Source organism: Macaca fascicularis, chromosome 12 (genome assembly GCF_037993035.2).
Source record: "Macaca fascicularis isolate 582-1 chromosome 12, T2T-MFA8v1.1".
NCBI lineage: Eukaryota > Metazoa > Chordata > Mammalia > Primates > Cercopithecidae > Macaca > Macaca fascicularis.
The window spans coordinates 65,637,811-65,651,163 of NC_088386.1; the positions used below are offsets into that span (position 1 = coordinate 65,637,811).

The 13,353-nt window shown below is 38.5% G+C and overlaps 1 protein-coding gene and 1 pseudogene across 7 annotated transcripts in view; one reads left to right on the forward strand and one right to left on the reverse strand.

Moving 5' to 3' along the window:
* UBR3 (ubiquitin protein ligase E3 component n-recognin 3) overlaps window positions 1–8,817 on the forward strand; it is a 268,922-nt gene extending 260,105 nt beyond the window's left edge. For 6 of the 7 annotated variants that reach the window (XM_005573426.4, XM_005573427.4, XM_015432342.3 and 3 more), the window contains 3 exons: window positions 4,169–4,378; window positions 4,899–5,038; window positions 6,410–8,817. In XM_005573426.4, the coding sequence (XP_005573483.1) occupies window positions 4,169–4,378; window positions 4,899–5,038; window positions 6,410–6,527 (468 nt within the window). In that variant the 3' untranslated portion in view covers window positions 6,528–8,817. The remainder of the gene's footprint in view (window positions 1–4,168; window positions 4,379–4,898; window positions 5,039–6,409) is intronic. The other variant, XR_012421203.1, reaches the window with a different exon arrangement.
* LOC102142737 (ribosome biogenesis protein NSA2 homolog) lies at window positions 1,551–2,645 on the reverse strand (annotated as a pseudogene).
* Window positions 8,818–13,353: the final 4,536 nt, after the last annotated feature.

Below are 13,353 nucleotides of genomic sequence, written 5' to 3' on the forward strand. Positions count from 1 at the left end.
GCTGTGTAGTCCAACAGCACTACCCTTGAAAAACTGTCTGTGAATTCTACTTCTGAATTTTTGTATCAGTTAAGATTCTTTGTTCAGAAACAACAAAATCCAGTTCTGATTTAAAATAAGGAAAACCAAAGCAAACTATGACAGAAAAAAAAAAAAAAAAAAACAAGATTCATTGGAAGCATACTTGGTAATGTGCAGAATTGAAGAGCTTAACTGTCATCACTTGGGAAGAAGAGAAACCACAAAGATCTCTGGTCTCTTTTCTCTGAAGTGCTGCCACCAGATAACTAAGCTTCAACCATTTTCCTTCCATCCGTTTGCATGCTCAAGGTTCAGATTCCTGGGAGAGAGAATCTGGTTGGCCTAACTCTTGTAATATATATACCCTAGTGGTGGGGCAGGATCTTGTGTTGGGGGCAGCCCCATCAGAACTGTATGGAGCAAGAGCAGGGGTTATTTTCCAAAACAACTTATAATGTTATTAATATAAGAAGGCAGCAAAGGATGCTAGGAGGATTTAAAAAACAAACTGGTGGCCCACTACTTTCACATCTTACCTGCCTGGCACATACACACCCTTCTTCTCATTCACAGAATTTCACTTCTGCTGTTCAAAATGATGTAACCATTTTACTTATGACTGCAAATGCATCTGTGACTTTTCCAAATAAGCAACCTGTTGTCACATACAGTCCTTACATCATCAGGCCTCTCTGCATCCAGTAGCTCTGAGAGATGTCCATTGTTCCTATCATTTGTTGTACTCACACCCAGATGGTCTGGAACATTTTAATTAGTACCTACTCTCACTGAATTCAATAGTAAGAGAATGAAAATGTTGCAAAGATATATGACACAGTAAGCAAGATTTGCAAGTAGTCATAAAGCTGCAGCTAATATACAAATATATATGACTTTATTATTTTACCATCCGTGATCCAGCACACCTCACCTGATTGGATTTGTTTGAGCAAGGATGTGATACCAAACTTTATTCTGAGAGGGCTGAGCTTCTGGTGATTGGTCCTGTCTTGTTTCTATAAGGCTGTAATCATTCTGTGTTAAATTTCTGCCTTTCAAGCTTGGTCTATGGTGGGGTGGCAGAGGGCATTTTTAAATTCCAAAATATTGCTCTACCAATTGTATGGCAACATTTTTATTCTTCTTGATAGTCATGGTCAATCCCTCCAGGCAATGCGATAAGCTATCCTTGTGATGTGGATGGCGTATACCACAAATGTTCCTAGTGGTCTGAGGAACATAGAATGGTCAGGTGACGTTTAGTTTCTAATTCAGTATAACCAGTGTTATAAACTGTACTAGAGGATAGATAGTACATAGCTCCCTTAGCTTGTAAATCCACAGAAGAATCCAGAATAGCAGTGAAGCAGAAATTTGCAACCAAAGTTTTTTTTTCCATTTTAATGTTTACAATTTAATAAATCTCTTGATTGCAGACATGTAAGGCTGTTTGGTAGTATTCAGAAACATCACAGTAATGGCAAGTTTTTCAATTGGTATGTAGTCTTCAACAAATATCTATGAAACTGTCAAACCAGTATGACTGCATTTATACCTCCATAATTTTCAGGATTGTTGGTAACCAGAGCATATTTTCCCCAAATAACCTTGCCTCCTTCTGTCACAGGGCCCAACTCACTCACGTTTACCTCAGTAACAGTACCTTTGATAATAACACCCAAAGTTATATACATTGGGAATGAAGGACCCTTCTTTACACCAAGTATTGTTAGGCAAAAGGTGGCTCTCAGTTCAGGATGTTACATGGGCTTTCTTGAAACGCAAGCCCATTGGCCTGATGAATGTTCCATAGATACATAGTTTTCTTGTAAAGCCATCTCCAACAAAGTAGACTTTAGTAACCATCCTCTTCCATGCCTTCTTCTTTCTCTTTCCTGTTGGAATAACTTTTTTTTTTTTTTTTTTTTTTTTTTTTGAGACACAGTCTCGCTCTGTTGCCCAGGCTTGAGTGCAGTAGAGCGATCTTGGCTTACTGCAACCTTTACCTCCCGGGTTCAGGTGATTTTCCTGCCTTGGCCTCCTGAATAGCTGGGATTACAGGCGCCTGCCACTATGCCCAGCTAATTTTTGTATTTTTAGTAAAGACAGGGTTTCACCATGTTGCCCAGGCTGGTCTTGAACGCCTGACCTCAAATGATCTGCCTACCTTGGCCTCCCATAGTTCTGGCATTACAGGCATGAGCCACTGCACCTGGCCCTGTTGAAGTAACTTTTAACACTCTGTTTCTCCCTAGGCAGGTACTTTTAGACAGAAGGACTTTCCATTTTCCCACTTTCTCTTTTCATTTCTGCTTAATCATACTGGAAAGTACATTAGCTCGAGGTTGTCCCTCTCTGTCCAGCAGATAGGCAGGTACTGCTCCCTGTGGAGTCTTTTTTTTGTTTGGTGCTTCTTTTTTCATGCATCTTGATAGTCTTTTTCATTTGTATTTTCTCAGCATGGTGCTGTTTAAGATAAAGCTTAGCCTTCAGACCAATCATTTTCTTTGCCTTCTTTGAATGTTCATAAGCCTCTCAACTTTCCTTCTTTCCTTTTCTCATAGTAATCCAAATGATATCCATTAGCATTCACAGTGTAATTCAATATATTTGTTCTGTGGCATGGCACAGGCACAGCCCCTGGGGTGTGAAAATGCTCTCAATTTTTGGGTCTCAGAGACCCATGAGCAAACTCCACACAGGCCGCAACAGGAAAGGCAAGACCGAATTTTAGGTGTAATCATGAGAGTTGCTACAACTGTTAAATACTTCCCACCTCTTGTTTCCCAGACATATGTATTCCAGTTGCGAGAAAGGTCACCCATATATACTGGTTGCTGTTTAGAGCATACACATTCTGTAGGTGTTTTCTTCCAGCTGGTGCCATCTAAAAATTTGTAAATTTCATGAATTTCATAATTTTTATGGCACTGAAAAAAACGGTTTTGTAGTTCATGATTTAAAATACCACTGCTTTTTTCAGATGATTGAGTATATGTTAAGATCAGTGAATTCCATGGACATCCACCTGTTGCCTTACATCTCTCTTCATGAGGGAAATTATTGGAGGTAATGTGCTATGGGCTACTGGATAACATGCAGCCTAACCTATAATAAGTGTCAAGTTCAGTGAGGACAAATTGTTATCCCCTCCCTTTAATGGAAGGGTTCCACTGTAATCAACTCATTTCAGAATGTGCCATCCTTGGGGTCCAGGGTTGGGCACTGAGTACTGGCAAATGATATATTGTATACTGTTCTTATAATTGCTTCCATGGACACTTTATCCATTAACTTGTTGATGAGGAACAAGCTAGCTTAGTTACTCCACTGATTTAGGTAGATTATGGCTGCATGTAGGTAACATGATATGATCTCCATTTAAATTGACTATTACTTAGTTTCTTAAGGTGATAGACTCACACTACATTTTATCTGTTTTAAGTGTGAATGGAGTAGCATCTAGAAAAATTTAATGCTGTTGCCGGTATTTTTATACAGCTGCAAATAGTTAATAAAGCATACCCTTCAGGGAAATTTAACTAACTTGAAATTTTTTTTATTCTTAAAGCAAGAAATGTATGAAAAGAATTCTAACCCAGCACTTAACGGATATAAAAGATCTTAAGAGCTTGAGGTGTAATGAATTGTACATATTCTAGGAAGGAGATTCTACATTATAAAGTATTAAAGTAGAAAAAATGAGTTATAACCATGATTTCCCCTAAAGAAAAAGCTAAAGAATTGTTTGAGAATGGTCAAAACTTGGTTTTAAAAAATATGTAACTTTTAAAAACCTTTGCACTATGCATGTTTAAAGTCAAATACAATTAGATGTATTTTCCCTGCATGCTTAGAGATGGTATTTTTCTTTTAAAGTAATAACAAGTTTAAATGTTTTAGGTTGCTTAATCTAAAAAATTAAATCATATTGTAATTGGAAACGATAATACATTAAAATAGATAATGGTAACTGTTGAACTACTATTTTAGTCATGTATAAAATGGAAATGAGAGGAGTGTTAATGAAGAAAATAAGCCACATTCTTGGAGGCAGATTTTTCTTTCTGTAAAAATTACTTTTAAAAAATATATTGTGTTAGTGACTTAAATACATAAAACTAATGAATATTTTTGGATGTTTTAGGCCTTGCTTATCCAAGAGTCAAAATGGAAATTACCACACCTACTACAGTTGCCTGAGAATTATAACACCATTTTTCAGTACTACCACAGAAAAACCTGTAGTGTCTGCACCAAGGTTCCTAAAGATCCTGCTGTTTGCCTTGTGTGTGGTACTTTTGTATGCCTGAAAGGACTTTGCTGCAAGCAACAAAGTTACTGTGAATGTGTATTGGTAAGCAATAATAGATAATACAAAATTTATGAAAACATAGATCTCATAGCACAAGGAAAATATGGTCAAGCCAGCTCTTCATATTTAACTACTCTTTGAATTAAGTATATAATACATACAGGGATTGTGTGTTTTTTAATCCAGTAGAACAGTAAAAAAACAAAGTCTCTGAGGTTTTAAGTGAGTAAATCCTTCCTTAAGTACAATTCTAGTTCTCCTTTCACCTACTATCCTTTAATGGTATATACTTGGGAATGTGCTGTGAAACAAAAGTCATCTGTGCTGTTAGAGATACTAGACTCTGAATTAGATTGGCTCTTAATTGCTTTACTAGATATTCCTTACCCAAATTCCTCTTAATGTATTAATAATAAAGTTTCATTGGAGTTATAAGTTTAACTTCAATGAAATCTTACTATTTTTAAGTCACTGTATTATTTAGAAGGCATTAAGATATTCTTGATTTTATTATAAAGCCTATTTGATTATGAAGTTCATTAATATATTTTTAATTTTTTAGCATTCTCAGAACTGTGGTGCAGGAACAGGTATTTTCCTTTTGATCAATGCATCGGTAATTATCATCATTCGAGGTCACCGCTTCTGCCTCTGGGGTTCCGTGTATTTGGATGCTCATGGAGAGGAAGACCGGGATCTTAGGTGAGATGTTCATGGATATATCCTGGTGTTTTATTGAAATTTGGTCAGTGAAAACCAATATGCTATTCCTGGCTTTGTAATTACAATTTTTTTAATATTAAGAAATTCTTGCCAGGCGCGGTAGCTCACGCCTGTAATCCCAGCACTTTGGGAGGCCGAGGCAGGTGGATCACATTAGGTCGGGAGTTCAAGACCAGCCTGACCAACATGGAGAAACCCTGTCTCTACTAAAAATACAAAATTAGCCGGGGTGGTGGCACATGCCTGTAGTCCCAGCTACTCGGGAGGCTGAGGCGGGAGAATCGCTTGAACCCGGGAGGCGGAAGTTGCGGTAAGCCAAGATGGTGCCATTGCACTCCAGCATGGGCAAAAAGAGGGAAACTGTCTCAAAAAAAAAAAAAAGAAAGAAATTCCTACAGTCATTAATTTAGAGCTATTTCTAGTTTTTGAGATATTGTCCCTATCAATACATTGAGGAAACATGAAATAAACCAAATTACCATGTGAGGTTTTTGCCACGAAGAATCTGTTGGCCAGGCCCAGTGGCTCACACCTGTAATCTCAGCACTTTAGGAGGCTGAAGCAGGAGGATTGCTTGAACCCAGGAGTTTGAGACCAGCCTGGGCAACATAGTGAGACCTCATCTCTACAAAAAATAAATAAATAAATAAGCCAGGTGTGGTGGTATATGCCTGTGGTCCCAGCAATTCGGAAGGAGGTGGAAGGATCGCTTGAGCCCGGCAGGTGGAGGTTGCAGTGAGCTGTGATCGTGCCACTGCACACCAACCTGGGCAACAGAGAAAGACTGTCTCAAAAAAGAAGAATCTAGTAAAAAAAGAAATGCGGTAGGTGCGGTGGCTCACGCCTGTAATCCCAGCACTTTGGGAGACCGAGGTGGGTGGATCACTTGAGGTCAGGAGTTCGAGACCAGGCTGGCCAATATGGTGAAACCCCGTGTCTACTAAAAATACAAAAAATTAGCCGGGCATGGTGGCAGGCACCTGTAGTCCCAGCTACTCGGGAGGCTGAGGCAGGAGAATGGCGTGAACTAGGGAGGCAGAGCTTGCAGTGAGCTGAGATCGCGCCACTGCACTCCAGCCTGGGTGACAGAGTGAGACTCTGTCTCAAAAAATAAATAAATAAATAAATAAAAGATAAAAAAAATAAAAAAAGAGACAGACATGGTGGTGAGCACCTGTAATCCCAGCTACTCGAGAGGCTGAAACAGAATTGCTTGAATCCAGGAGGTGGAGGTTGCAGTGAGCTGAGATTGCTCCACTGTGAGAGACTGTCTCAAAAAAAAGAAGAAAGAAATGCAAGTGAAATCTTCCTTGTATGATATTAATACTTTTTTTTTTCTTTTTATTCTAGGCGAGGCAAGCCTCTCTACATTTGTAAGGAAAGATACAAAGTTCTTGAGCAACAGTGGATTTCCCATACTTTTGATCACATCAATAAAAGATGGGGTCCACATTACAATGGGCTGTGACTCTCCACCTCAGCATTGCATCATATCATCATTTTCGCTACGAATTTATTTTTCAACGATAAGCTTTAACTTAATTTGGGGGATTAACACTTTTGCTGAGGGAGAAAAAGAAAACATATTATGAAGCCTTTCCAAAATTAGGTGCTTGGTAATCACGTTAATGGTATAATAATTTGTTTTAATATCTGGAAAACATTAATAACAAGTTAAATTATTCTTTAGTGGTCATTTTTTAAGTGCACAATTAATAAGAAGCACAACTTGTTCACAAACTCATTCAGAAATGATTCTCCCAACAATGCATATCAGCTATTCATTGATACTTAGAGTGGGTGTGATTTATTTGACATTTTACTGCTTCTTTCTGTGTTTTAATTTGCATCTGCTAAGCATAATGCATCTTTTTTCCTCTGCCATTCTTGTGTTGATTTGAGAATTTTTCTGTATGTAATTAGAAAAAAATGTAAAACATGATTTATGTGAAATATTGTATAGTAAAAGTTGGTCTAATAGTAGAACTTTAAAATTTTTTCTTATTGTGAGGAATCTGTTAAAAGTTTAAGGCTTTGCTGAAAACTGAATTCATTCTCAGGAATTTCATAAATCTTCTCCCCAGGTAAATAATTGAAATAGCTGTAAAATAAGTAGATAGCTGCTGTTAATATAATACAGTACATTTTGGGGGGCATATGTGTGGTTGGGGGGGTCCTTAAAAATCAAAATTTGCCATTTCAAGTTGGATGAATTACTAGAGGTAATAACAAATCTTACTATAAAATCAAGAGGTACATACATTGGGCAGATGTTGATTCTGTGCATGCCCACCTTTTATTACTAAACAAGGTTTTGTTTATATGATTGTATTAGAAATGCTCAGACTTCCCCAGAAATGAACCATAAGTTTTGGAACTTTCTTTCAGCTCAAGAGGTTCAGCTATATTGTATTTGTGCAGTGTAATCATTGCTATTTCTGCTTGGTTTCCTAAAAGGAAAAAAAAAAAAAGGCGCAGTGGTGATGACCCTCATGAATGAGCCTTGCTTCTGCATTCTTCTTAGAAACTGCTGTGAAAAACAATTTATGTTTGCAGGGTTTAAAAATCAGTAAAAATGGGAATGATTGAGCTAAAACCCACTCTATGAGAAGGAAAATTACTGAAAAGCATGTGATATATTGCTACAAAGATTTTTTTCCTAAATGATTCGGTAATTGATTATTTAACATATAGTGCTATCAAATCAAGCTATCCCTGGTACTTTGGACTTCCATGGCTTGTTATATAAAATTACATTTTTACATGTAAAAATAAACTAAACAAATCTAATGATAAAGTATAAAAATAATGTCAGATCCATGTTCTAAAAAATGTTTCTAATGACATGACATTACAAGAGTATAAAAATGGATATTAAATGATGGCCTTGCATTAAAATATGGAAAGCAGAGCAGTACATATTCAAATGTATTCACAAAGTCAAAAAATTACCTATAGTTCTACAATAAAATACATGGAAATAGCTTGCTATTTTTATATACATTTCCAAAATATTAAGATAACTTTCTGTAAGACTCAAATGATTCTGTTTGACTAAATAGCTGTCCTTTCCAACACATTGCTACTTTTTTAAATACTGTATCATAAGTTCAGCCTGTCATACTTTTTGCATTGATCATTATGAATACCAGACCATTTGTAAGTGTGGTTGAAGAGCAAAATGCTAATTTACATCTCTAGTAAATACTGTTACAGGATTCATGAACTTGAATAATTCTACAGTTTGAAACTCTGATGCTATATATACATGGTATAATGTATTCAGACTTTGATTACTACTTATTTAAAATGGAATGTTTTATGGTTGTGCATATGGATGTGAAGTGAAAATATTAGCCTTAACTTTAAAATTTGGGTGTTTGATAGTGTTTATTTTGATATTGGTGAATTAGTCACCAGTAAATTTTAAAAAAGCACTTGGTTGAAAATTGTACTTGAATACATACATGCATGCTGCTAAACTAGAACTTTAATTTTTCCCCATAACTTTTATAAGTCCCATTTATAAACCCACTTTTAAAAATAACAGGTCCAAGTTAGAGTGATGTGTGTATATTATTCAAAAAAATGTACTGGTGTGATATCTTGTATGAATGATCATTTAAATACAGTACATTACTGTAGAAGCTAAATTGATCTTTATAATTAAGCAGAAATTACAAAACTAGGAATAATCAACATTGTAAGATATGTTAATAAAAACCTGCTGTCATTTGGTTTGTGAAAGGTCCTTAAAATGTTTACTGCTTACATTTTTTTTCCCCCAAAGATAATGACAGTAATATATGTGAGTGAACATGGCTGAAAAGATCAAAGCATAACATAATTAGTAGTTGCTTTAGGGTGCAGTAAGTGTGTAAAGGGTTTGCTTTGCCTTTTTTTTATTTGCAGAGCTAGTTCTTGCTTCTTCAGTCCTTATCTCATAATCAGTGTCTTTGCTAAGTGTGTGTGTTTGGTAGGGGGAGAAGGAAATGAGTATGTAGATCTGAGGAACACAGCTGCTGTGGTCTGTGTTCTTTTCTGAAAGTTCCCAGCCAGACTTCAGAAATGTTTATTGCTTTAGGAGAATGTTTATTTTGAGTGGTTTGCATTCTTGTTTGAATTGACAGTCCTCACCCCTACCTCTCCATCCTGAAGCTCACCAGCCATCTATCAGCTAGCAGTCCGTTTCTCTTCAGACCTTTCCGTTTTATGGATTCCGATATTTACTGATTTCTGTGACTTAGAAAAGATGCTGACTAAAAGCACTGAAGGCTTAGAGGAAACAGCAGTATGGGAGGAGATATGGTCTAAGACTCTGTATTATCTCCAGGATTCTAATTGCTGACTCTCAAATGGCTGTTTAGATCATATTTGAGATCATATTTGAGATCATATTGGGGGTTGGGGGGGCACAAAGCATGGTTTTAACCACTAGAATCAAATCGCCAAGAGAAGATGAATTCATTGGTGAGGATGCCTGATAATCGATGATTATGGGAGAGCAGATGACTTATGACTGTGTCTCAGTCCCATTCACAGCACATAGTTCTTTCCTCTGCCTTATGATCTGGCTAGATGATATTAAGCACTGCTTAGTTCAACAGGAATGAGTTGGAGTGGGCAAAACAGCAACACGATCACTTCTCTATTTATGACACTTCAGCCTCTCTATTAATTAGGCATATCAGGTATGGAAGAGCTATGACCTGCCATCTTAGTGTACAGTAATCTACAAGCAGTGGAATGAATGTGACTTCAGCTGATGCAACACAGTGAAAACACAGTGGAACCTTGTGTAGAGCTGCCTTTGTGCAAGTTAAATTAATGTAAGATGTGACAGTACCAAAATCAGTGAGGTAGAGTCCAAGAACAGACCAGAAGGAGTGGGGTCAAAAGCACAGATAAAAGCTTCAGGTTCAGGGGAAAGATACAGAGAAAAGGAAGAAAGTCTAGAGCAAAAAAGAGGATTTGTGTCTTATCCCCTCTTCTCTTGGTGACAAAGGAGCAGGATCATGTACCAAGAGTGAACAAGCCTAGCATATCTGGGGGCTTGAGATAAGTGGCAAAAGCTTAGACATATGCTGGAGAGAGAACAGTCCAGAAATAAGGGGAAGCACCACTGAAGTTATATTCACAACCGAGTGGGGTTAGAAAACCTAAGTTTAATGGAGCCAGTTAGAAAGATTCTGTAACTTTATGGAGCCCCAGAGTTGAGCAGCTTAGGACCTGAAGGATAGAAATTAGACTGCTAAATTAACTGGGGATTGGACAGATACAGTATGTAAAGGGTGCAATATAAGTTGATAAGAGAATTAGGGGTGCTGGTTCAAATGAGTGTGGGGTTCGTGTTGGATTTGTAGGATAAAGTGAGGGGCGCAGGATTGGAAGTCACAATAAGATTTAATAAGACAATGAAATCTTTCAAAGTTTTCTTTTAAAATGATGCAAAATAGCTTCAATGTTGAAGCATTTAAATTCATTTATTTAGTAAATACTTATTGAGCTCCTCCTGTGTACCAAGCACTGTGATAAATACTGGAAATACAGTGGAAAAGAAGTCAGATAGTCCCTTCCCTCACCTCGCTTTCTATATGATTAATGTTACAAACGGTATGTGTGTTTGGAGAAGAGAAGTAGAGTAGAAGGTGCTATAGATGGACCCTCTAAACCAGACTTGAGTGTATGAGGAGGCTTCCAGTGGGGAGAGATGATGATCCCTAAATATTATATAGGCGTTTTCTGGGTGAAACAGGTGTGGAGAATAGTGATTCAGGCAGGCATAGAGAATATTGTTTGCAAAGAGTGGAGAGAGCACTTGTGGATGTGAAAGGGAATCAGTTTGACTGTAAGCATAGGTGCTTTTGAGAGGTAGGTAAAATCTAAATTACAAAGAGTTTTGTAAGCCATGCTGAGGATTTTAGACTTTTTAAGAGAGCAATAGGAAGCCATTTTAGGGCTTTAGATAGTAGAGTGACATCAGATTTGCATTAGAAAAGTCAACCTGGCTGCACCCTGGAGAAAAATCCACCAGTGGGGAAACCTGCCAGGCGTCTGTTGAAAGACTCCAGATACAACAGGATAGTTGGCTCAAGTAGGGGAGTTGTGGTGGGGACAGAAAGATGTGGACAGTATCTGAAGAGAGTTGACAGAATGCAGTAACGTAAGGGATGGCCAAGAATATTGAGTGCCTAAGGTGTGCCAGATACTAAAGTAAGTTCTAGGGATCCCACGTTGAACAAGACAGAAAGGGTCAGTGTCCGCTTACAGTCTGGTGGAAAACAACACTGATTATGTCATTACAGTTCAACAGGATGTTATCAGCAAGTTAGGCTATGGGAATCAATAGACTCATTTAGTTTGGGAAGTTCACAGAAGGTTATGTGGAATAAATGATGTTTAAGCCGAGACCTGCCTGAAAAAAAAGTAGAGGTGAGCTAAGTGAAGGAGGGAATGGGGGAGGGCATTTTGAAGAGTGCAGCACATAGACCCTGAAATAAGAATAAGCAGGGTTGCACTCAGGAAACTGAAGGAAGTACAGTATGGTTGAAGCATAGAAGGCAGAAGAGCATTAGTAATTGCTGGTGCAGGAACAATAGGCGGGAATCAGATCCTGGCTGCTTGAGTAATGTTACAGATGTTGGGCTTTGTGGCCTTTATTTTGGTTATTGCCTAGAGCAGAGGTCAGCAAACCTTTTCTATTTTGGTTGTTGCCTCAGTTTAGAGCATAGGTAAGCAAACCTTTTGTATAAAGGGCCAGATGGTTTCTGTCACAACTATTAATCTCTGCCATTATAATACAGATGCATCCAAGACATACACACACACCCCTACATATATATACACATATATATGCATATGGATGTGTATGTGTGTGTGTGTGAATGGGCATGGCTGTGTTCCAATAAGACTTACTTACAAAAGCAGGCTGTAGGTCAAGAGAATGAGAGGAGGGTAACAAGAACATTTGGAACAACCCTTCAGGAGGGTAACTCAGTAGCCAGAGGAGAGATGAGGATGGTGTATGGTGTATACTAGGGCAGTGACAGAAACGACTTATGCTCTGGCCTAATGGTTGGTCATGTTATTTCATGAGCTAGAATCAACTTTATCCAGGTATAAAGTTGAAAGTGATGTGTACAGATTTTGACCAGTTGAAAGTGAGACTTTTGTGAGTCATCCAAATGGGGATGTGATAATTGATGGGGATGTGATAACTGATGGGTTTGAAGGGTAGATGCTCAGAGGAGTCATCACCAACAAATTGTAACTGAAGCCATGGGAATGGCTCTCATCCAGAGAGAAAAGGGCCTGTGGTAAGACCCTTAAGTACTATCCATAGGGCTGCTAACAACATAGCAGCTGACTGTCCATGGAAGAAGTGATCCAAGAGAGGGAGACACAGAACACATAAAAAAGCATGCCTACAAGGAAAGCCCTGGTGTCTTTTATCACCTAATCTTAGAAGTGGCATATATTACTTCTGCCAAACATACCAACCCCGAGACCATGTAGGAGGTTACACAAGAGTCTAAATACTGCGGGGAGGAGAGATCATTAGGGGCCCATCTTACTGAAGGAAAAATGCCAAATGAGTGGGCAAAAGTTGAAGAACCAGGTTTGCATTGTTTCATGGTACGTCCCTCAAGGTACGTATGAATTACAAAGAGAAAGACTGTAGCTTTACAGAAGAGAAACCTGATAGATAAGTGATTAAAATTCATTATTGTTTGGGTGGGGGAGAAAGGACAAGATGGAAGAAGGTAAAGAAGGTAAACAAGATGGCACAGTTCCAGGTTCTTCATCAGCTACTTTCCCGCGCCTGGGAAAAACTCCCCCGCCCGGGAAAAACACCGATTGTCTGCGCCTGCGCATTGTGACGTCAAAACAAAGAAACCAAAACTTACCCAGCCACGCCTATGAAGATGCCTTTACCCCCCGCCCCTGTCCTGCCCACCTTGAGCCCCACCCATAAAAGGCGGCTCCTGGAAGACATCAGGGCGAACTTCCTCGGCCCCTCCTCATATGCGGACCTAGGAACCTCGCCCGAGAATGCCAGAGCGACTTCCTCGGCCTCCACCGCCGGAGACCAGTGAACCTCGCCCTTTCCTCCTTCACATTGGCTAGCTAGTAAAGTTTTTTTACCTTGCCTACTTGCCTCATCTCTGGCGCCTGCTCCGGTGGTCGCATAAAACAAATCAATTATTACCAGTAAAGACTTAATAAACCCCTAAATATGATTCACTGAGAAGTTACATAGTATCATTACTGCAGTGTAACTGCAAATGTTGCAT